Genomic DNA, 26,251 nt, shown 5'->3' with positions numbered 1-26,251 from the left:
TATGGTAGATATAATAAATTGTGTTGTGTATGTGTATTTTTGAAGAGGTCAATGAGTTAACGTGGAGTGTACATTTATGGAATGCCGTTAGTTTTTTTGCGTTTTTCTTGTTAGTATCGATGATTTTTCTAGATTCTACGTTGTACTGCGATTCTAATTCACTCTCGTTCTTCTTCCCAACTCACCTCCCGAGCTGGTGTAGGTGGTTTGCGTGCTATCGAAGTTCTTTCTTCTTCAACAGGTCTTGGGGCTGGACGATCTGGTTCTTGTGATGAAGCTGCGCCTTTGTTTTGTCTTTTAAGGCGTGTTATTTCATCATCCTCACTTTGTTGCCTTTGAGCAGGTGGAGGACGGCGAGGTTGCGGTGTCGGTTGAACTACGGGCTTAGGTGGTGGCGGAGGTTCTTTCTTCTCTTTCTTCTTTCCACTTTCTGCATCCATAATTCGTTGCATTACTCGTGGACAATCGCTTAGCCTGAAAATGCCGCTTAGAGGTCCTCTGGTAGCATCTTCTGTATCTACAACTTTCTCTTTTTCCTTCTCTTGTTTTTCTGTTTTAGCTGAACGAATACTTTGTTCTGTATCAGAATCGTTGTCTTGTTGGTGACTTCTAACAAAACGTGAGCGGAACCTACGGGGTCGGTGCTCAGACTCATATCCGCTATAGTCATCCGTGACATTGTAGTCTCGGGTATGTCTTTCAGGCGGTGGCGGTCTACGTTCTCCAAACTTACGTCCGCCAAGGATCGGTTCATCGTTTTCGTAGTAATTCTTGGATTCTTCCTGCTGTCTAAATTGCGTCGCCAAGCGATGGTCACTCTTCGATCTAGTTAGACCTTGACTTGGCTGTAGACCCCCAGAATAAGCGTTGGGTTGAGTTATATTCAATTCTCCATAGCTAGCGACATGCATTACAAGTTGGTTGGGGTCGTGCGTCATAATGAATCGCACTCTACGATTGTAATCGCCAGCTTCGTAATCGAAGTTCCTTAAGAATTCCACAGTTTTTAGGAAAATTTCCTTCGTGTCCATAAGTTCTGTGTCTTCCCATTCAGTGTCATCGTTCATATGCTTTTCGGCGAGATCACAATTACTTTGTATGTTACTTAATTCTAATTCTAAATTATCTTTGAGATGAGTTAGATTTCTAAGCTCAGTTGCTAGATACCGATCTACTTCAGTGCGCAAGAAGTCGGTTCTATCTTTCAGAGCTTTGGCGAGCCTTTTGTGAATTTCGTCGACTTCACCCGCAACTGCTGCGCAGTTTGTTTGGAGATTCGTCGTGTTGCGTTCGACAACACCCAAAATATCTTGTAGTCTGTTCATGCCACGACGGACTTGATTATTTATTCTTGCAATTTCGCGACGTAATACCTCCATGTGAGCAGATTTGCAGTCATCACATACTTTTTTGTCACAATGTGCACATAAAGCGCAGTACGCTTTTTCTGAGCAAACATTGCACCTTTCCATAATTTGCCCAGCAGTAGGGTCTGGAAGTTCACCAGCAATTTGAGCGTGGAGCTCCAAAAATCTTTGGAGCGTTACATTTGTGGGGAACCCTTGAACTCCCTGATAGGGAATTCGATGCTCTGCACGGCATTCTGGACATTTGACCTATTGAATAAAAATTTAATTATTTTTGAAACATAATTATTGTTGTTTAAGTAAGTACTCTGTTCGTCGAAGCTAGTGTATCATCATACCTGTCGTCTAACGTAGTCGACTAGGCCGTCCATGCAGGGCTCCATACAGAAGCTGTGCTGGCATGGCAGCAACTTAGGGTTCCTGTACCGGTCCAAACACACGCAGCAAGTCAGCAGCGATTCAAACTGCTCCATTTTTGCTTAACCTCGCTTATGTATCTGTGAGCAAGAGATATTCCATTACAATAGATCACTTATAATTTCTTCACATAAATGGTATTTTTAGAACATATTAAAGTTCTTAGTCAAGTACATATTTCAAAGATGCTATTACGAATTATTCTAGAATGTACATATATTCACAATGATCGATCCTGTCAAATATATTATTATATGAGATAGCAAATTAGAACGTAAGTACAATTTAAATGTAGGTATATATGCAGATGGAAAGCTCATAGCCGCTTCCTGTTATTTGGTCAATGAAAAGTAAATACATCATTATCGACAAATGTAAATACTACAGCTTATAACAAGACATAAGGTTTAAATTATTATCATAGCCCAAACATCATATCTAGTTGCCATACTGAACATAACATCATATCCGAAGATAATTCTATCTAGATTAACTATCTCCAATATGGAGTTTTAACCAATGCTTTTTAACAACAAATAGGCACTGTAAAATATATGTTCATTTAACGATACCAGATTGAAAACGAAACTATTTAAAAAGCTACAAGATAATTGAAATGTATCTAAATGAACTATCCAATCTAGTTAACGATTCACTCCAATTAACAGAGACAGCTAACTAACTATAACTAAATTTGGTACTAAAACTCTCTTTGATCGTATTAACTGAATCAAAGGTGATCTGATTTCGGTGACAGTTAATTTACGTATAATGGAACTTAATGAACCGATAATGGCGTACAAACGAGCAAAGCACACAGATTTAATATTAATTTGGACAATAATCGCTTAATGGTTTTGGATTATTGGTAATGAAACGAAACTTTGGTTGAAGATAATAAATATATTAATAAAATAAATTAAATTTTTGATTTTGTAAAATTATTAAATATTTCGTTGACACAGTTCGGTGATACTGTGGAGTTTTTTTAAAGGTCACTGATTCAAAACTTGAATGTAATTTATTTTCGTACTTCAGTGAATTATTTTACAGTGACCATTTGAATTGTTATTTTTTTACATTGTTATTTGGGGTGTAATGTTGCACGGATATATTGAATTTTAAATGCTATAAATTAGCTGCACGATAATTATTTATGTAATGAAAAACAAGCAAAAGCGCAATTGAGAAAGATAATACGCGTCAAACAAACTCAGCCCTTATCTTTACAAAAAAACTGTTTATTTATAGGAGCACTGGCAGAAATATTCTTAACGCGATTACTAAACATCAGTCGGTTTCTAATTTAGTTTCCATGGCATATCCTCATCGAGCTGCCGTTTATAAATAGAGTCGCTTTTCACACGGCCCGGTCAGCGGGAACTGTAAGTATTTGACTTTACAATGTTAACGTGAAACACAGCGAATGCACCTCTGGTTATTTTCAAAGTATGGGCGCATCTTTTCTTCTGTTAATCAATTCCACTATTTGTGTACAGTAAAAATGTACAGAGCTTCGAGAACTAGGTTTTCGATATTTCCAAGGAACAGTAACTTTAGGCACGAATTTAATATTGAATGTGAGCCAGAATATTTCTATTTTTCGAAAAATACCTTTTACGGAGATGAGTAGACATTTTTTTAACAAGATAAAAAAGAGTGCTCCTGATAGGACGCATTCAAAGTAAAATTCAAAGATTTAAAAATGTTTCATCTTCTAACGTAAGAATAGTTGTATATTTTGTATAAGCTCAATGTCAATGGGTAGCTAAATTCTTTTTTGCAGATTGCGTGTAGCACTCGACTTTGAGAAAATACATAATAAAACTTCTGGGTTTGTTACGTCATCACAGTTCACATTCTGTTTTGGGCAAAGCATTTACGTTTTTATTGTGCTAGATGTTCATGTGAGCTCATTTCGAGGCATGAGGAGAAAGTCACGAATCTTTTTTTGTTTGGAGATTCCTGGTGACCCAAAGGCCTTTCCAGTTTTACCAGGGCAAGTGGGTGAGTAGGGGCTCAGCCAGGAAGGGATTTGCTAACAGCTACTCACGAATCTATTGTTTATGTTTTTCTATACAAAAGGGGTACGCATAATTGCATAGCGGCAAAAATAGGTTGCAACATTCGGGCACAAAAATCTAAAAATACACCCTATAAGTTTTTTGTAAAAAAAAATTGTGTACCATTACATTATAAGTAAATTAATTGTTTGTTTTGATTGTGTTCATAAATAATAGAGAATGTGTGTTTTGTTTGATATGAGTAGATCGGAAAGCAATAATTTTATTACAAAGATATCTTCAAATTTATCTGTTTATGATATCAGTCGTTGGAGCTGCTGAAAACCGAAGCAGCTGAAGGCATTTGACTCAAACTGCGAGGAAAATTCACGTTATGACCTTCCAATATGAAGAACACGCCCGAGAATAAGATCTTGAAATACCAAACAGTCCAAATGCATCAGTTCTAAGGCGGAATATTTTCCGTGGCCTTCGTAAGCCATTTATACTTTAATGTTTCAGCTGTTTCCTTGCATGGCCGCAGACTTATTTTAGGAACGAATTTATTGCCATGTTATCGGGATTGACGTTACGATGACTCCAGTAGTCGCTTAATATAAATTGGCCCGAGAGCCCATCTACCAACATGGGCTAAAAAATCCAATTTTAAAATGGATTAGATTAGAATGGATGGATTAGATACAAAAAACTCCGCTAATCACCGAGCATGAAATAGCCGCTGCGTGTCAAACTTAAGGGTTTTACCTATAAGACTATAATAACATAGGCTGCAACCCAAAAGAACGCGCATACCATCCAAGTTGCTGAAATAAAGATGTTGAGGTGGATGTGTGACGTAACCAGGCTGGGCAAAATCAACAATGGGTGCGTGGAAGCCTCGGTATACGTGACATTGCCGATAAGATGCAGGAGATTTGGCTGAGATTGTACCAGTATAGTCACGTAAAAAGGAGGCCATCAGACTACATCGGAAATTTGACTTCTCAGCTCGATTTCCTCGATCAGAAACCTAAACAAAGCCTCAAAAGAAGGCGAAAAGATGTAGTCCTCAAGGACAAGAGGAAATTGAATGTTACCGATGAGGATGTCAAAGGCAGAACAAAATAGAGAAGAAACATAAGGAAAGTTGACCTCGCCACGTTCAGCTCGATTTCCTCGATCCTAAAGGAAGCCCCAAGAGAGAAGACGGAAAGACTTAGTGGTGAAGATCAAGAGGGAATACAACGTTAGTGAAGAGGATATCGAAAACAGAGCGTAATGAAGGAGAAACATAAGGAAATTTGACCCCGCCACCCTGTGGGATGAATAGCTAGAAAGGGAGAGGATTAGATACAAAAACTGTACATTTGGAAAATGTTATTCTTCTCACACTGACACCGCTAGCCGGAGGCCGTTCGTCGATTTCCTCCCGACTTCGAAATAAAACTACGCGTCACAAGCTTATGATAACTATTTAAAAATTATCGTTTTCTTTTTGGCACGCATTTGTTTTTCCATAGAAACCCACGCAGATTTTGGCAAGGTCTTTTGCACAATGAGAAGTCTGGTTTTTTTTTCAACTAAACCAAATCAACAGTTGTTCGAAATACGTTTTGGCATTGTCGTTCGTTCGAAAGATGGTGGTAACAGGGATAATTTAAAAATGTGTGTCATTATTTCGTTAGACTTGTCACGAGGGTGACAAGTCTAGTCTTGACATGAGGTTGTCTTGTGTTGCTGAGTCACCGTAAGGCTTACGTTTGTTTTGTTGGTAATGTGATGAAAAATGAAAAGGATGTTTGAATGTTATGTACGTATATAAGAAGCGCTTTATAAACGTATATAAGATGAGCTTTTTTTCCCTACCTAGGCCGGTGGTAACCTTATACGGTTATACCAGCATAAGATGCAAGTTAGCGCATTCTGTATTCCGACGTATATCAGAACTCACCAGAACGGTATCGATAACGTGACCTTTTTTTTTGTCAAAGCGGGACATCTGCGAAATTATATAATATAAAAAGTATTTAGTGTTCTAAAAGTATTTCCTTATAGAAGATAGAATAACACAGAGCACTAAACACGAAATAATTAGTACTCTGTAATAGTCTGTACCTCTTTGGTTAAATTAGCCCATTTAAACACTTCTAGCTCTATGTTGAATTGAAAAATAAATTTATCGTTTGGTATTTTTGCAAAAGCGGAACTATGTCGGCCTCACTGGGGACATCGGGACAGAATGCCCGAAAGCGGAACTGTCCCGCCCAAATCGAGACGTATGGTCACATTAGGTATGGATAATGTGCGCCCGAATCGAATCTCCAATTGCATTAAATATCCAGTGTACGTGATAAAATAAACAGAAATCTTCCATTTAGTAATGTTAGGCCTAATAAATAAAATTAGGCTAAAATAAGAACTTCTAATCGCGATATAACTGTTATGACGTCACGATATTTATTTTCAAGTGTGCGACGCGTGTGTGACGTAAGCGCGTACGAGACACATAATGTTGGTAAACAGAACCTAGAAAATTAAGTTTTGAGAATCATTTTTATTATTCAGTTGCAATTTTCCCTTACCCAGTGTATGCAAACATAGGTACATGTGTGTTTAAATAAACGAACAGAAAACGGTTTATTACTTTTCCATTAAAAGATTTTCTTTCTCGAAGTATCCAATAAAGTTTGGTGTTATCAATAAATAAAAAATAAGACTGCTTTCCGTCATACACGAAAAAATGTCAGTAACGAAACAATACAAAAAATGTAATGCATATAAAGTATCAAAACATTGAGGTACCAGTGATTGCAGACGTAAGGACGAACACTACTTACAATGATTACAAATAGGTAGGATTACAAGTAGGTACTTAGAGAGAGAGAGAGAGAGAGAGACAGAGAGAGAGAAACAGAGAGAGAGAGAGAGATAATCTGTCTGAATGTATGCCTTCATCGTAGATGACTTTCGTAAACAAATGTTCGGTAAATATTTATTTGGTTAAATTGATACCTGCCTCAGGTTTGGACTACGTTTATAATCTATGAATATAAATGACTCCGAGTACACCTGGGATATTATATTATATTAGGCCGGGGAAAGTTATGCTCAAGGCGTATGTGTATTTTGCATATTTATTTTATTATCAGAAAATAACTGAACCGCTAAGGGACCTGTCAATCGAGGCACACAATCTATACATATAAATAAAATTGGAGTATCTGTTTGTAATGTTAAAATAACCGCTTTTTACTGCATGCATATGAATATACTTAGTCTGGCCATAAATACTGTTACAATTAAAAATAAACAAAATATTACATTTGAATTTGGAATCTGTCATTTTTATATGATTTCTCATTGAGTTTTCTCATTTTGGCGCCAATGCATTGTACAATATTTTGCGATATTAAAATGGAATGGGGTGATAAAGAGAACAGAATCGCTGTGATTGCACTACGCAAAGTAGGTATGGAGCGAAATGCAATTTTTAAAACTCTCCATACGCTTGGTATTAGTAAAATGTTTGTGCACCGGGCCATTAATAGATGCAATGAGATCTCCTCTGTTTGTGTCAGAAAAAGGTCTGGCCGTCCACGTAGTGTTCGTACGAAAAAGGTGGTGAAAGCAGTAAGGGAAAGAATTCGAAGAAATCCTGTCCGAAAGCAAAATATTTTATCTCGGGTGATGAAGATAGCACCTAGAACCATGTCGCGTATTTTAAAAGATCACTTAGGACTTGCAGTCTATAAGAGACGTACTGGTCATTTCTTAACTGATAATTTAAAAGAGAATAGGGTGGTAAGATCGAAACAACTACTGAAACGGTACGCAAAGGGAGGTCATAGAAAAATTTTGTTTACGGATGAGAATTTTTTTACAATTGAGCAACATTTTAACAAACAAAATGATCGTATTTATGCTCAAAGCTCTAAGGAAGCTTCCCAATTAGTCGACAGAGTGCAACGTGGGCACTATCCGATTTCAGTGATGGTTTGGTGGGGTATTAGCTATGAAGGAGTGACTGAGCCATACTTTTGTATCATCGGCACAAGTGTATCAAGATACCATTCTTGGGAAGGTAGTGAAGCCCCTTAACAACACCATGTTCAATAATCAAGAATGGTTCTTCCAGCAAGACTTGGCGCCAGGTCATAAAGCTCGGTCTACGCAGTTTCGGACTTCATCGGAGCTGAAGCCTGGCCGTCGTCTAGTCCCGATCTTAATTCGCTGGATTATGATTTACGGTCAGTTTTAGAGAGTACGGCTTGCTCTAAGCGCCATGATAATTTGGAGTCCCTAAAACAATCCGTACGATTGGCAGTGAAAATTTTTCCCATGGAAAGAGTGCGTGCTTCTATTGATAACTCGCCTCAACGATTAAAGGACTGTATTGCAGCCAATGGAGACCACATCGAATAAGCTTTTTATACTTTAAATTGTTTTATATTTATGTATTAAGCTAACACACTGTAAAAGTAATAAATGTTATTTTCAATAGAATTTTTTTTATTTTTAATTGTAACAGTATTTATGGCCAGACTAAGTATATACGGTACATTCACCAAAATAACATTTTTTACAATTTTTGTCTATCTGTTAGTGTGTTCCGGATAATATCTGGAACGGCTGGACCGATTTTGACGGGACTTTCACTGATATATAGTTGATGCTATAAGAAGTAGCTCGGTCTATTTTTTTAGAGTAACTTCGCCCCGCGGCGTCACCCGCGGTACGAAATTTACCGCGGGTAACATCACGGGATTCAGCTAGTAATAATATAAGCTCGTACGCGAATTCCCACGAAAAGATCAGGGCTCTTTGTCTGAGCCAAATACGTAGAAAACGCCGCGAACAAAATACAACGAATGATAATACAAAGAAAACGTGTCTGTGAAAATATCTAAATTTAAATACGCCCGTCAGTTCGAACGTCATCAAATCGAGAATGGAACTCGAAACAAAGGCGTAACGTGAATTAGTGGATGTAGTGTTCCCGCCGGATGGCGAAAAAATAAATAAATAAACCGGTAATGAAATGGATCTTGATCTATTTTAATTTCATTTCAGTCTTAGCTCGTGGTTTTTTTAATTTTTTTTATTTCTTAGATGGGTGGACGAGCTCACAGCCCATCTGGTGTTAAGTGGTTACTGGAGCCCATAGACATCTACAACGTACTACTGCTTCACGGCAGAAATAGGCGGGGCGGTGGTACCTACCCGTGCGGACTCACAAGAGGTCCTACCACCAGTAAAACATGTGATGTAGAAAAAATAATTATTCCCCTCGAGGCTAGTTCTCTTTCGGGCTGAAAGTTGCTCTATGACTTTTTCTTTAAGCTTGACAACGTGTATGATAAATATCATGGTAATCATTTGAGTATCTAAGGAGGATAAATAAATAAACCAGTAATTAAATGGATTTTAATTTATTTCATTTCAGTCTTAGCTCGTGGTGTGATGTAGAAAAAATAATTATATCCCTCGAGACTAGTTCTCTTTCGGGGTGAAAGTTGCTCTATGACTTTTTCTGTAAGCTTGACAATGTGTATGATAAATATCATGGTGATCGTTTGAGTATTTAAGGAGGATTAAGCCTACAAACAAACGAACTCATTTTCGCATGCATGTTGGTATGGTTTTAATTATATGACTGGACGGTTGTGTATTAAGTGGTTTCCAGAGTCTAAAGACTAATTAGTGTGTGTCCAAAGTTTGCTATCTCAATACATAAAGTAGATTTTTTATTTAGTCATGAAATTCAGTTTTCATATTTTTGAAACAGATTTTTAGATAGTATTATTACCAATGCCAGCTCAAAGTAGACTCTGTCGCTCCTTACGTAGCCTATTCCAAAGATCGGAGTTTCAAAGGATTTCTATAATGATTTTTAAGTATGAAACTTTAATGAGATTTCGACTTGATGTCTATGTGAACAATGACTTCGTTTGTAATTGAATAAAAATTGCAATGCCAAAGTATGAACTTAGTTGCTAAAACAGATGACTTTTTCTTTAAGCTAGAACCGTAAGTGGTTCGAAGATGCTATTTAAAAAAAACAGGGGGGCATTATGTACATCACGAGCTTTTATCCTTTGAAATCTTGAATTAAAATATTGTTTTTTAATCGACTATAGAATTTCACAAATGACAAATCTAAAAATTAACTTGATATATTATATATCAAATAATATGGTTCGTCAACAAAAACGAGTACTTCAAATAGGCCCTGAACCTATAGTCCCTTCGAAGGGATACTTCATCCACGATTACTCGCAATCCTTTGATCTTCGTCTTACGTCAGTACTCGTTTGAACAAAAAAACTGTATTATATGAGAAATGAAAGAAAATTGAGATTTTTTATACAACAATATTAGTAGTCAAAGTCACTAGAATAGATCTTTTTTTGTTATAAATTGTGTTTTGATTTTATTATGAGCCCATTTTTTTTTATTGCTTAGTTGGGTGGACGAGCTCACAGCCCACCTGGTGTTAGGTGGTTACTGGAGCCCATAGACATCTACAACGTAAATGCGGCACCCACCTTGAGATATGTTCTCAGGTCTTAAGTATAGTTACAACGGCTGCCCCACCCTTCGAACCAAAACCCATTACTGCTTCACGGCAGAAATAGGCAGGGTGGTGGTACCCACCTGCGCGGGTTCACAAGAGGTCCTACCACCAGTAATTACGCAAATTATAATTTTGCGGGTTTTATTTGAAAAATTGGTACCCGCCAGCGGGATTCGAACACCGGTGCATCGCTTCAATACGAATGCACCGGACGTCTTATCCTTTAGGCCACAACGACTTCATGTGGGTAGGCATCCATTATTTAGCCTATTTCTGCTGAGAAACAGTCATTTTCATTTCAAAGGTAAGATATTAATTTTAATATTATCTCATTTAGACTTCTATCTTCTATTTCTATTTCATATATGAATTTACGATCAACACGATCAAGTTAGGTTACTGTGTCATTAAGAACTACATAAGGTGATAGTTTTGATTTTGCGGACATTAGAATTTGAGGCATCGATATGTATGTACACATTCTCATTGTGCCTTTTAACTCGTTTTTTTTATTCTAGCTTGGTGATGGAAATTGTTCCGTTTTCAGGTCATTACTGTAAAAAAAGGTTAAGAAGTGAAATGTGATTTTTTTTTCTCCCTAAAATTTAACAAACTTCGTAACAAGCATATTTTATCAGTAAAAACGATTGACAAGGAACATTCTCGAAAATCTTGTTTAGTCATTCCAGCATTTGGGGTTTTATTTTGTCTGGAGCTTAATGCAAATAAACTAAAATCACAGCGTCAATATACTTAGCAACACACGTAGCGTAGGTGCTGCAAATTTAGGCAACGCCACGCTCTCTGCAGCATCGCATCGAATCGCATTTGTTAGCATCTTTGAAATATTATAGAAATATCGATTTCTTCTTCTTCTTAGTCGCATACTATCTGATCTGACCAACGGTTTGGTGGCCGGCCGGCAGGTCTTTTTCCTTCTACCTTGTCCACCACAGTCAATTTTCAACGTCGTCTGGTGGCCGCCGAGCAAAGTGACCAAAGTAATCAAGAACCTTCTGGTAGCAAATCGTAGACAGTCTCGTTTCTATGTGAAGTTGCTCGGGGACAGATTTGTTTGTTCTCTTGGCAGTCCACGGTAGGCGGAGCATTCTTCGCCAACACCACATCTCGAACGCTTCTATTTTTTTCCGATTTATAATATCAATTTACCGAGCGAATAAATCAATAATTAATATTTCCAATTAGTCCTACGTTATTAGCTGACAATACTTATCCGTTCGTTTCTAATAAATAACGCGAACTTCCGACGAGCATCCGACAAATGGACCCAATAAAATCCATTTTATTAGATTGCTTGTTACTCGCAATGTGCGTCAGTGAAAAGGTTGTTTTGTTTCTTTTATTATGTTATTCTTATTTCTATGGGGCTGTCTATTAAGAAAATGTAAGGATAGGCAATATAAATGAGACTAGAAGAGTATTAGATAGGAATTTGGTAGATAAAAGAGTAGCGGAAAATGGAAGATTTACCATGCATGTTTGGATGTGCTATATGAAAAATTGTTTTTCCATGATAGATGTAAGTGCTGGGGTAAGCATTGAATAAGAATAGTAGAGGACAAATTTATGTGGTGCCGAACCCAAGCAGCAAGATAAGGCTTGTTTCAAACACGGACGTGATTAGTCTAATTAGACATAATGGTCTAAAATATGCATAATGGTAAAAAAGTATAAATTTAACAAAGATAATCTATTGGACAGGACTGACCAGATGAATTGACACACTGACACCGTGACCGCCTTGTCTTTTATCCAATGCCATTTTTTAAAATTAAAATGCCAATACAATCTTAAAAAAATGTACGAGCCTTTGAAGCATATCGACGCTTGAAAGGCAAACGTGACTAAGCAACAATGCGTGAACTTTTACAATAGATTAATTTAAAGTTGAAATACCTAAAAAAAATATATTTTAACGAATCTAGCTGTAGTGGAATGTAGCTAGTAGCAGCTGTAGGATTGAAATTATTATAATAGACCTAGAAATATCTTTTTTTGCGCATCAAATATGGTTATTCCTATCATTTATGTATAAAGCAGTTATTGTCGCTTAGTCACGTTTGCCTTTCAAGCGTCGATATACATGTGCACACATTCAGACCCAAAAGAGGACGGTCACAGAAATATTCTCACACTACAATCAAAACTACTTTTACGACTTAAATCTCACATTTTTAATTGTCATTATATTATTTCAGAAGTTTGAAATTCTTTATGATTTTCGTGCTCACGGACGACTGAGTAAAAAAATGCGAGAACAAATCGTAAAATCAGTTTTTAATTACGTCTACGACTCACAAAAACTCTAACAATAAATTTTAAAAGTGACTTTTCATTGAAGTCTTAATAATGAACATTTTAGTTTTTAATCGCTTGCCAAACATTCGCTATCGGATTGTAATAAAGAAGGAATTTACAACTGTATCTCCCGAAAAGCTATCCCTTTGAACTTTTCGAAGGCCTCGGCAAAGGAAAATTATGATTGAAGTTTAAACTTTAACTTTGGCGATTTTCAAAGTCGCAAAAGCGGCTCTGTCGATCGATACTTCGTTAAATTCTCATTGCTTAGTTCGATTGAATTCTTTGATTTGCGACTGTGTGATTGAAATACCGAAGGACATGGTGATATGCACAGTATAGTTATGAGATTCAAGGTAAAGGATTTTTTTTTTTAATTTTGGCTACATATGTTTCAAACATGTCACAGCCAACCCTATTAATTGGTTATTGGAACACAAAGACATCACAAAGTTATTATCATAAACCTTACGAGATAAGGCCACGTATACACTATCGGTGTCGTTCGTGAAGACTCATCAAGAAAGTATTTCTATACTAAAACCGGCCTGCGTGATTTGAATATAGGTGTAGTCACCCACATCTCTTGATACTAGCATAACGGGTGTCTTATCCGACGACTTAACACCGTATTCCAGTGCTTGGACATTTTGTGGCCCGGTTCAGAAATATCATAGACGTTGTATTGGGTAGCTATTGTAGAACACAAGATATTTGACAGATGCCTGAATCTCTTGCCCGAATCTCTCTCTTTCTCTCTATCTGAATCTGAACATCTTCCTTTTATCATGTACTCCCAAACGTCACAACGTAAATACCACACACACACAAAAGCCCTACCAAAGGAACCATTCCCCTACCGAAATAGGTTTTATATTGGTATCTTTCATTATGGTTTCAGGATATGGTCAGCCACCAGCAAGCCAGCGTGGGAGAGCAGCGCTGCTCAATTTATCATCAACAAATAAGACCTCTTGAGTCTGAATTTAACGGCCGTCTGGTGTACTGGTAAGTGACATGGTCACTACACAAGGGGGTCGCGGGTTTGAATCCCGCCAAGGGAAGATATTTGTATGATAAATATAAATGTATTTTCCAGGGTTATGGATGTATATTAAAATATTAAATATATGTATGTGTATAATAAAAATCTTACATTTATTTCCGTTATCTGGTACCTGTAACACAAGTTCTTTACGAACTTATTACGGGACCAGTTAACGTGGCGTGATTGTTAGTAAAATATTTATTTATTATACATACCGAAATGATACCCAAGACAACAGAGTCGTTATCACAGAGCTCTATTGACATGAAGTATTTACAGTGAAGTCCTTATGTTTATCTTTATTTTAGTTCGTCCTTTGTTATTAATTTGAGATTCATCGGATTTACTCGTAAACAGAGATTACTTCGGCAAAGTTCTTTGAGACTGCCTTGTTTGCTCTGTACCTTTGTGAAGGTGAAAATACATTAGATTATAAAATAAGGAGATCGAATTAAATTAAGCTTCTAAACGTCTCTAGTCTAATATAAAAGACGATTATGCTCTTACAGTTAGTTCCGTGTTTAGTATTTATTGTTTTGATATTAAAATAAGTGTATTCGTAAACAATTTTGAGCAATAAATTAATTTTATGTTCTACTAAAACTGGCTTATGTTATATAGAGTCGTCGCGGCCTACGTGTTAAGATGCTTGGTACTAGTAGCAAGCGATGCAACTGCTGAAATAATTTTTTTTTATTGCATAGATGTGTGGACGAGCTCACGGCTCACCTGGTGTAGCTGGCACGGATAGGAATCAGCATCCTGCATATACCGTAATGCAGTAATGCTTTTAGGGTACAATACAGTTAAATTACCGGTGGTACTATATTTTATTTTTTATTTTTTATTGCCCAGATATGTGGACGTGCTCACAGCCCACCTGGTGTTAAGTGGTTACTTGAGCCCATAGATATCTACAACGTAAATGCGCACCCACCTTGAGATATAAGTTCTAAGGTCTCCGTATAGTTACAACGGCTGCCCCACCATTCAAGCCGAAACGCATTACTGCTTCACTGCAGAAATAGGCAGGGCGGTGGTACCTACCCGCGCGGACTTACAAGAGGTCCTACCACCAGTTTCCGCAAATTATAGTTTTGCGGGTTTGATATTTATTACACGATGTTATTTATTCCTTCACCGAGAAGGTCAATCGTGAACATTTGGTACATATTTCATTAGAAAATTTTGGTACCCGCCTGCGGTATTGGAACACTTATCCTAAAGGATAGGCCTTAAGGCCACGACGACTTCGAATGAGTTTGTACTCTGCAGACTGGTACCAATTTTTTGAATTAAATACCTATTTAACAAACGTTCAACAAAAGTCAATAAAACGTGAGGAACACAGCCCAAACAAAAATGCTCCATAAAGGTCACGACCCTCAGCACTGAGGAACACGATGCAAGGAAGAGTGACCAACATTCACAAGAGACTTCCACGGTGAATAACATCGTATATTAAAAATCAAATAATTATTTTGCGTGTTACTCGTAGTAGTTCGCATGGGTAGGAATCAGAATCATGCATATTTCTACCGTAAAGCAGTAATGCGTTTATCTTTGAAGGATAGGATAGGCACAATACAGTTAAATTGGGAAAAGGCTCGTTAATAACTTAACTTTAACTGAGGTGGGCCGTCATGAACTCATCTAGATCACTAGATCTCATTAACCCATCTAGATCTAGATTTAACGGTAGGCAGTGGCTTGGCTCTGCCCCTGGTATTGCTGAAGTCCATGGGCGACGGTTACCACTCACCATCAGTTGGGCCATACGTTACTGGTGGTAGGACCTCTTGTGAGTCCGCACGGGTATGTACCACCGCCCTGCCTATTTCTGCCGTGAAGCAGTAATGCGTTTCGGTTTGAAGGGTGGGGCAGCCATTGTAACTATACTGAGGCCTTAGAACTTATATCTCAAGGCGGGTGGCGCATTTACGTTGTTGATGTCTATGGGCTCCAGTAATCACTTAACAGCAGGTGGGCTGTGAGTTCGTCCAACCATCTAAGCAATAAAAATAGTACGCGTACGGCCTACTAGGGCAATAAAAACAGATCAATAAAAATACGTAAGAAAATTTAAAACAGTCTATTTCGAAGAACAATAATATTTGAAGAAAGAAAAAAAACAAACATGTTATTCGGAACGAAAATCACAGTATCATCGTGTTAAGAACTTTTGGCACATCATCACGACGCAATAAACAAATTTGTGATCATCATTTTAGGAATAAACGTGATGTAAACATATTTCATGATGGAACATTCTATAAATATAAACTATTCACACTCATAACATCCAGTTTTAGTGAGCTTAATGTAAACTTCGACAACTTTGCTCGTCTATTCAGAGAGCATCGCGTGATGTTAAGATGAAAACATTAATTATAATTAATAAACAGGCTATGATGTTCGAAATTGTTTTTGGAAAGAAGTTCCTTATGGGACGATGCGGAAGGGTACCCTAACCCGGAAAAAAACGTCCATAACGTAAGATTTTTATTAGAAATTCACACAGTGTACGACTTAACTTTGTAATAACGTACAAAAAATAACATATTTTTTATTATATCATTCAAACTCACTCTTTTATAGACCACGACTTCGAATAGAACTTTAAATTAATATTTTTATAATAAGGAACTTCTTTTCTATCCGGTGTCCCACGACACCACACATTTTTTTTTTAAATAACGCATTAAGACCATTTTCCAATACTAATGAAATAGTATGACAACTCTCTGTGATTATCACTGACTGTATGAATTAAAGGCATTTTTTGAATCGACTCTAGCGCCCTCTGTCTCCTTGAAGATACTGCGCTACAGATTAACCTTGAGCTACACAAAATTTCATTTTAACAAAGCATATCACGTGAAAAACAAGCTTTTTTGTATATTAATGAAATTTTGGATTGTTCATATTATAAAAAGCTGTGATATCTCTATTTTATTAGTATAAATTAAGAAGCTTTAATTCAATTAAAATCCATTCTCAATATAAATAACAGTTAATACAAGATCATGTAAATATATTATACTTTTTTTTAAATTTCAACGTACTTTTCCGGATTCCTTAATTTCCGGATTATAGGGTGTATCAGCTGTAAAACAGACAGCTTTTTATGTATATAAATATGTATAGGAGGGCGAAATTCACATAGTTTCTGGTAATCACTTAAATCAGGTCGGTTCACCAGGTCATGAAGTGGAAAAAGCACTCTACTAAAACTGTGGAATTTTTTTCAATAATAAGACGTTTCCTATTAATGTCAACAAAGTGGAATGATGCGTTGGAATGACGTTGCAAACTCCCACGGATATAAAACGGATTGGATGGTGACTCGTGACGTCATTTTCAAGAACTACGCATTTTGACAGCCTGATGCGGCCCATCAACGCTGAGGTTGAGGTTACGATCCGAAAAATGGGCATCTCTAATGTCGTATTTATTATTGTGAGTTGCTACAAATTTATGTATGTACGTATGATAAAACTAGTCTAATCATCTAGTTTTCGGTAGGCAGCGGCTTGGCTCTGCCCCTGGCATTGCTGAAGTCCATGGGCGACGGTAACCACTCACCATCAGGTGGGCCGTATGCTCGTCTGCCTACAAGGGCAATAAAAAAAACCCAGCAAATTCCAATAGTTGGATCGAACAAAAAGTGCGCGAAAACTTACAAAGAAAAATACTTGTTGCGATTACCAGCTCGATTGTTTGAACTAGATTTTATTGGAACATAGCCTTAACCGGTAAGAAAATAAAAGTGATTATTGCTTATATAGGTAATCTGGTATTTCCGACATTATGGTTATAATTTTGAAATTAAATATTCTTATTTGTTATTCGACTATTTAAATAGTTTTATTCAATATTCAAATAGTTCAAATCAGAATAGTTTTAGTACAAACATTACGGGTAAGTATACGTTATAGTTAACTTAAACTTTAAGCCAATAAAAAGAGATATTATTTGTCGTTATACGACACAGTGGACTAATCTGTGAACACATTACGAATGCTTGAAATGGGATGTTAGTTGATCACAGGATTTATCAGTAACATGACGAGGGATATGAAATTCTTGGTATACAGTATACATTGCTGAGGAGTCGCCGGCGCACAAGCGTGGTACTTACAGCGTTTAGGACATTAATAAAAAAAAAAACAAAAAATCAACACTGGAGGTTTTCAATCCACAAAAGCGGGGCAAGCGGTTTCTTTAAACACTCAATTACTTGTCATTTTCGTTGATGATGACTAGAGTATTTGTATCACAGCGTTGTGGTCTCGCGAACGCGCCGCTGAAAACTGCTGGGAATACGATATGTGCCTTTCGGAATATATTTTTGGAAGCGGCCATACACACGCTCCGGCCACGCTACTTAGATTTTATTTTTCGATCGTCACAGTTTACTTTTGGACGGGAAAAGGTCATTGGACAACGCGGTGAGAATGTTTCGCGCGAAATTCGATTTTTCCTCTGATAGTCCGGTCTGCGTTCGGATTTGTTTGGACGAAGTTTTCACGAGATCGAGACACGACCGAACTCTGTCAGCAATTTAAATTGTAGTTCGAGAAACTACTACAAATCTTATACCTTTAAACAAGCAATTCTTGTATATTAATATATATATATATAATCTGAATCTCGGTAACGGCTCCAACGATTTTCATAAAATTTAGTATACAGGGGATTTCGGGGGCGATAAATCGATCTAGCTACGATTTATTTTCAAAAAATATTGTTTTATTCGTGTTTTTAATAATCAACTCTTCCCGACATCTATTGGCGAATTATAATACTCTCTCGCTCTCTTCCCAGCTATTTATTCCACAAGGTGGTAGGGCCAGCTTTCCTGACTTTACTCCTCCACTTCGCTCTGTCTTCGACATCCTTGTCGGCAACATTGCATTCTCTCTTGTCCTTCAGCACTACGTCGCTCCACCTTGTCTACCTCTAGGTCTCCGACCGGGGAGGTCGAACAGTAGCGCCAAATTTCCGACGTAGTCAGGCGGCTTCCTTTTCACGTGACCATAACATCACATATATAATACAATTTTTAATATAATAATACTATTTTTCATAATTCCAACTAACTGTTTTAAAGACACAATAACACTAAATCTATTTCAGAAGATGGCGTTGTTAAGCCACTTTTAAAAAAAAAACAAGTAAAGCTCGGTCATCGTCTAGCTACTCTATAAACGAAATGCTGTTTACGCTTCAAAATCTGTATCTTGTTTTCGCTTATGATTTGAATTCGTCTCCGATTCCGCGAAGATAATTTACGAAGAGAATTTCACGAAAGAACCCGTTTATTTCGAGAAATTTCTAAACTAATTGGACACGTGATTTAGCTGCCTAAGAAATATAATAATTGATTTAATTCCGTTTATAAATTTTTGATTGGCAGCAATGATATTTTATTATTATTATGTATTATTTATGATATATTATTATGTATTAGTGTTTTTTTATTTTTATTTTTTTATTGTTATTGTTTAGATTGTAAATTGTTAATTGATTGATTGTATTCTTCTACCCACTCATTCAAAGCCTTCCTTCGTTAAGAACGGTTAGCTGGTAGAAAACTCAATTGTTGAGTTAACTCAACAATTGATATAAAAATGGCGAGCTTAAGCTCTATCTATAATCTTATCGCAATTACTGTAATATTAACTGTGTGTACAATCTATATCTATACTTAATATTATAAAGAGGAAAGATTTGTTTGTTTGTTTGTTTCGAATAGGCTCCGAGAGTATTGGACCGATTTGAAAAATTCTTTTTCCATTAGAAGCCGACATTGTCCCTGATGAACATAGGCTACTTTTTTTTTTTTTTTTTTGTTTCATGTTGGTTTTAATGTTTCCGAAGCGAAACGAGGGCGGGTCGCTAGTAAAGAATAAAGATATTTCGTTTTTAGTCGTTCAATGTTTGCAAATTTAATTTTGGTCTTGGTACCTATCTTTTTGGTATCTATGACGATCTTAATGTCCTTATCGGACTTGACTTCTGTCAACCGTCCTCTTACTGTTACCGACAGCAGTATTCTTATTGTTTTTATCTGTATCACTATTTTTTGTTACTGAAATAAGTCCCGACTTATCAATCCGTAGTTCATAAGAATTAAATTTAATAACAGTAATGTCTATCATTGAAAAAAATGTTTCGCCGCCTACTACAAATCAAAAATAAACAAAATGCGTATTAAATAGAAACGTAACGCACTTGACCGCATTGTTTTGAGTCTGACCAAGAATCCTAAATCTGACGTCACTTTGCTAATCTGATAACGAAGTGAACCAGTTTGATGTAGGTTTTTAGTGAGATGGGTCAGTGTTGGATATTGAGTCATCGGTGCCATTTCCGAAGTATTTTTTCACAACGAAGAATCATTCCAAATTCAAAAGTTTAAGTGGCACTAATAATATTTGTTCGCGTATAAAGCTCACAGTTCTACCAGAACTTCCAATTCAAATAAAACTTTTTCATGTTTTTAAGCTCTGAATATTTCTGGAATCGAAATAGCCAAAATTATTCCAGTAAACATTTTCTATCTGGAAATTTAATAAACCTTAAAATCGTTAGACCCATTTCGGATATCAGCCAAATAAATAAAGTGAGATATACTGATCAGAATCCTGGTAAAACTAAATATTTTGGAAAAATCCTTTTAATAATAGTTTTTAAGTTCATAAATAATATCCAAAGATTATATTATTAAAAATTATAGCTTAAAAAACTTTCAAACTCTACAGATGTAATTAAAAACACAATTTAATGTTTTGGATTATTAATTACAGTTAATCAAAATTGTGTTATATTACCTTACGATAAAGGTGGGAGATAAAGTTAATCGCAAACAGAAACATTTAGATTTTTTTAATTCCAGTTCCGACAGAACAGTTTTTTTTATTTTAAACTAGCTGACCCGGCAGACTTCGTAGTGCCTCAATCGATAAATAAAAGACCTAAACTTTTGTATAAAATAAACTTAAAACGAACAAAAGGAATCCGTCCGACGGGGGACACATCAAAGGAAAAACAAAATTGTTATTATTATTTCATTCCGAGCATTTTCATATTTATCCACCTTTTAAACCTTCTCTGGACTTTCACAAATAATTCAAGACCAAAATTAGTCAAATCAGTCCAGCCGTTCTCGAGTTTTAGCGAGACTGACGAACAGCAATTCATTTATATATATATATAGATATATATTTCCCGCAAAAAAAGTAATAGATGTGATTATTATGGACGACGCACAATAATAATTCCAGATTTCAAGTTCAAAAAGCGATGAACATTAGCATTCTGTTTATATGTTTCAATTTATTTTAAGCCACAAAGATGTCTTTGTTTACAGTAATCAGCGCGAGCGACCTTTTGTAAGAAACCGAGAGAAATTCAAGGGAACAAATTGCGCGGAGATAATATTTTTGAACACGCAACGTAAATAGCGTCGGAATTATTGACTTTGGTACTAATGTAAATACAGTTTTGTTTTGGCCGTTTAGAAAATATTATTATGTATTGAAAATTATGAGAACGATTTTGATATTTTAATACACTTCAGTTTGCTTAGTATTTACGAGATACTACAGTATAATTTCATGCTAATTGCGATTAGGAATTCTATCAGTTAAATTATAGTCCAAATTTTTTGCGGTCATTACAATTTCAAAGTCTATTATTTTTTCTTTAAATTGTACTTTTTTCCAAGAGGTATCTTTATTTAGAATTTTTAATACTAATTTAACTTTTCCCATTACCATTTAATACAATTTTATACATAACATTATGTGTCATATACATATGTGATCATTAGTGGATATCTATATATTTTTTCATCTACCCTCCCCCCTGCCTGCTACGAAACAATCATGTGTTCGGATTTCAGAGATTGAACAGACATCCTACATTTGAGACTTCCACCTCATGTCTCAAGTCAGACCTCATAGAATTACAGATGAAATGAATCTTGAAAGCAAATTTCAAATAGCTTGAGGTGAGCTTAAAATAAGCAGCGGAAACAAAATATTGATACAGCATGAATCACTATATACTATAGACTATTTAGAATTTAGCCAATTAGCTATAGTCCTAGCTATTGCTGTAACTCGAGTTATATTAGAATGAGAATAAGAAGGAGCATACGACTCGATGTAAGATGAAGCCAAAACGTTTGGTCACGCGATTCTATGATTAAAAATAACACGGAAGTGTGTTAGGTAAAAATAAAAACAAAGTAAGCCAGAAATATTTCTATCTAATTTTTATTAAGCTTGTAGTGTGTAGAAAATCATAGATTTTTTTTTTTGTTTTGTTTTATTCCACTTTATGCCAAAATTTTCTACCAATCGACCAAAGGCAGTGCAGAATAAATAATGGCAGGTGCATTGAAATATAAATTAAACAGACAAATGTATCTCTTAAATCTACAGAGATGTAAGTTTTTATTACCATGTGATACATGTGATGTGTGATGATGATGATGATACACCTAGTCCATCATAAATCATTTGCAGTTTGTATTGCTAGGTGTCATACAAACTCTAAAAGCAACAGAACATTGCACTTTAAAATCCAAATCATCGCCAGCATCCGAAGGCACGTTTTAATCGCATTGCTAATCTATAAATATTCATTCAGTCATTGACACAGCACAACTTCAAAGTACATAGCGGATCTTTGGCCTTTTCTTTGCAGTGGTGAAAGTTATCGGGGTGAGTTCGCGACATTAGACTCCAAATGTTTTTCTTGTGATACATTTGGCAACGTGTCTAAATCTTATGACTCAGCGACAGATACATTTTATTATTTTAGTTTTGTGTTTTTGACAACGGTAGTGGACGAGCATACTGCCACTTAACGAATTTTTAATGTTAGTACACTATGATGCATGTTACATGGACGTATCTATTCTTAATCGTTTAAGACAAGGCGAAACTATGATTTACGAAAATGCTCTTTACGGGTTTTATGTATAAGACTTAAAAGATAGTGCTGCGAGCACGTTCTTAAGCATGTATGGGCAAGTACTACTGTCCTGCCTAAGCGATGCAAATTAAACAAAATTAGATCTCTAAAAGTTTTTTTTAAGATAGGAAGGACTATTTGTGGCCCAGAGATCTTTCCAGTTTCACTAGGACAGGTGGGCGAGCACGGGCTGAGACAGGAGGGATGGGATTTTCTAACAACTCAAGGGCAACTGCTTTGCGAATGCATCTACTACCATATCGGATTCGCTATCCGCTGAAAATAGAGAAGATTGGCAGTGAAGATTGACAGTGGCGAATACTCCTATTGATAAAGTGAGTGCTTCAAATCTAACAAAAAAAAAAAGTGTGTGTGTCCGCTCCGACGCACGACTGGAGTTTACTGGATATAAAAAATTAAACGAAACAATACGAGAAATAGTTCTATATTACGACAACACGATACACTACAGATTATTAACAAATTAACGAGACACAAAACAAACGACTAACAAATATATGAAAATACAATAATGAGAGAAACGCGCGATCAGTACGAGGCTTTGTGGCGGACTGCCGGCGCAGCAGCCCGGCGTCACCTGCAATAACGCGGCCGCGCGTTGGCTCCTGATTGGCGCGCGCACGCATCACGCAATCAGGAGCCAATCAGGCGCATAACGCATTTCGTGTGACATGCTAGTACGATTTTGATTGGCGCGCGCACGCATCACGCAATCAGGAGCCAATCAGGCGCATAACGCATTTCGTGTGACATGCTAGTACGATTTTGGTCCCCATAATTTTCATACCCCGGGCCTATATATGTAAATCGATTCTAAAGGAGTAAACTCCAAAAAGTGTGTGTGTCCGCTCCGACGCACGACTGGAGTTTAATGGATATAAATATAAATTTGTGTCAGTTGAATACAGTAAAATATGGAAGTTACATATTCTAGTGAGAATGATCCGGGAGTTGCGGAACACGTGGATGCGGTAATTAAGTAAGTCTATATAATTCACTTTTACAATTAATATATAAGTTGTCCATTCACTGATAGAAGGAATTGTTTATATTTAATAAGCTTTATTAATAAATGATTTGTAGCGGGTTATATTCGGGTATCAACCCACTAACAGTTGATACGTTCAGGAATCGAACCCGAACGGCGTCCGGCCACAAGCAAAACGATGTCGGTAAATTAAACGAAACAATACGAGAAATAGTTCTATATTACGACAACACGATACACTACAGATTATTAACAAATTAACGAGACACAAAACAAACGACTAACAAATATATGAAAATACAATAATGAGAGAAACGCGCGATCAGTACGAGGCTTTGTGGCGGACTGCCGGCGCAGCAGCCCGGCGTCACCTGCGATAACGCGGCCGCGCGTTGGCTCACCATCACCATGGTGATGCGTGCGCGCGCCAATCAGGAGCCAATCAGGCGCATAACGCATTTCGTGTGACATGCTATACTCTCTAGTACGATTTTGGTCCCCATAATTTTCATACCCCGGGCCTATATATGTAAATCGATTCTTAAGGAGTAAACTCCAAAAAAAACTAACAGCCGCAGCGTCTAGGGGGCTGTATTAAGCCAAACGGTGATCATATTCAATGAGCTACATGTTTTCAAAATGCTATAATTGCTACTTTCTTTGTAACAATATTTAAAGACAAACCATATTTATAATAACTAATAACTAAGAATAACAATATTTGTATGGATTTGACATACTATAATTTATACTAAGGTATGGTGGAATAGTTTTTTCCCATTTATATTTAACGTCCATGGACTTTGGTGACAGTACTGTACAAGTCGTTGGGTATTTTTCGTATTAGTATGGAGCGTAAGTGTTGTATTAGTAATGAGCAGACAAATAATGGATTAAAGAAACAATGACGACACACAACCATGAAATTGGACGATCTAAACAAAGGGAGTAAAAGGAAAATACATTTGTCACTTACGCTCAATCGTTCTGTATCTCTGTATTACTAATACACATTTCCACAGATTTCTTTTATTGTTGTTTCCCAAATGGCTAACGGGAATAGGAAACAGACCCTCACTGTCTGGAGCGAAACGTGGGAACAGTGCAGTAGTTAGGAAGTGCGATCAGCTTTTAATGTTTTATCGTGAGTATGTTTCTTTTTATTGCCTAGATGGGTGGACGAGCTCAGGGCCCAGTTGGTATTAAGTGGTTACCGGAGCCCATAGACATCTACAACGTAAATGCCGCCATCTTCCTCGAGATATTATTTCTATAGTCTCAGTTGTGTAAAATGGCTGCCTCACCCTTCAAACCGAAACGTATTACTGCTTCACTGCAGAAATTGGCATGGAGGTGGTACCTACCCGTGCGGACTCACAAGGCGTCCTACCACCTAATATTGTCTAATATATTATTATAATATGTAATATGTATAATATAATTATGATAATGTCTTATACAAGAGCAACGAATCTATAAAACAAATCCGATCTTTTTTGGAGTTTACTCCTTTAGAATCGATTTACATATATAGGCCCGGGGTATGAAAATTATGGGGACCAAAATCGTACTAGCATGTCACACGAAATGCGTTATGCGCCTGATTGGCTCCTGATTGCGTGATGCGTGCGCGCGCCAATCAAAATCGTACTAGCATGTCACACGAAATGCGTTATGCGCCTGATTGGCTCCTGATTGCGTGATGCGTGCGCGCGCCAATCAGGAGCCAACGCGCGGCCGCGTTATTGCAGGTGACGCCGGGCTGCTGCGCCGGCAGTCCGCCACAAAGCCTCGTACTGATCGCGCGTTTCTCTCATTATTGTATTTTCATATATTTGTTAGTCGTTTGTTTTGTGTCTCGTTAATTTGTTAATAATCTGTAGTGTATCGTGTTGTCGTAATATAGAACTATTTCTCGTATTGTTTCGTTTAATTTTTTATATCCAGTAAACTCCAGTCGTGCGTCGGAGCGGACACACACACTTTTTGGAGTTTACTCCTTTAGAATCGATTTACATATATAGGCCCGGGGTATGAAAATTATGGGGACCAAAATCATACTAGCATGTCACACGAAATGCGTTATGCGCCTGATTGGCTCCTGATTGCGTGATGCGTGCGCGCGCCAATCAAAATCGTACTAGCATGTCACACGAAATGCGTTATGCGCCTGATTGGCTCCTGATTGCGTGATGCGTGCGCGCGCCAATCAGGAGCCAACGCGCGGCCGCGTTATTGCAGGTGACGCCGGGCTGCTGCGCCGGCAGTCCGCCACAAAGCCTCGTACTGATCGCGCGTTTCTCTCATTATTGTATTTTCATATATTTGTTAGTCGTTTGTTTTGTGTCTCGTTAATTTGTTAATAATCTGTAGTGTATCGTGTTGTCGTAATATAGAACTATTTCTCGTATTGTTTCGTTTAATTGGAGTTTACTCCTTTAGAATCGATTTACATATATAGGCCCGGGGTATGAAAATTATGGGGACCAAAATCGTACTAACATGTCACACGAAATGCGTTATGCG

At 36.9% G+C, this 26,251-nt stretch overlaps 1 protein-coding gene across 9 annotated transcripts in view; it reads right to left on the bottom strand.

Moving 5' to 3' along the window:
- The window catches only part of LOC101745812 (RING finger protein nhl-1), a 122,180-nt gene that overhangs the window by 11,838 nt on the left and 84,091 nt on the right, over positions 1 to 26,251 (bottom strand). For 5 of the 9 annotated variants that reach the window (XM_038012399.2, XM_062669647.1, XM_038012398.2 and 2 more), the window contains 2 exons: positions 1,706 to 1,864; positions 186 to 1,616 (listed from right to left, as the gene is read on the bottom strand). In XM_038012399.2, coding sequence (XP_037868327.1) covers positions 186 to 1,616; positions 1,706 to 1,840 — 1,566 coding nt within the window. In that variant the 5' untranslated portion in view covers positions 1,841 to 1,864. Of the gene's footprint in view, positions 1 to 185; positions 1,617 to 1,705; positions 1,865 to 17,869; positions 18,940 to 26,251 lie in introns of those variants that run through there. The other 4 variants (XM_038012401.2, XM_062669645.1, XM_038012400.2 and 1 more) reach the window with 2 other exon arrangements.

This window comes from Bombyx mori, chromosome 8 (genome assembly GCF_030269925.1).
Source record: "Bombyx mori chromosome 8, ASM3026992v2".
NCBI lineage: Eukaryota > Metazoa > Arthropoda > Insecta > Lepidoptera > Bombycidae > Bombyx > Bombyx mori.
The sequence above is the reverse complement of the archived record's forward strand: the minus strand, read 5'-3'. Positions and strand labels throughout refer to the sequence as shown.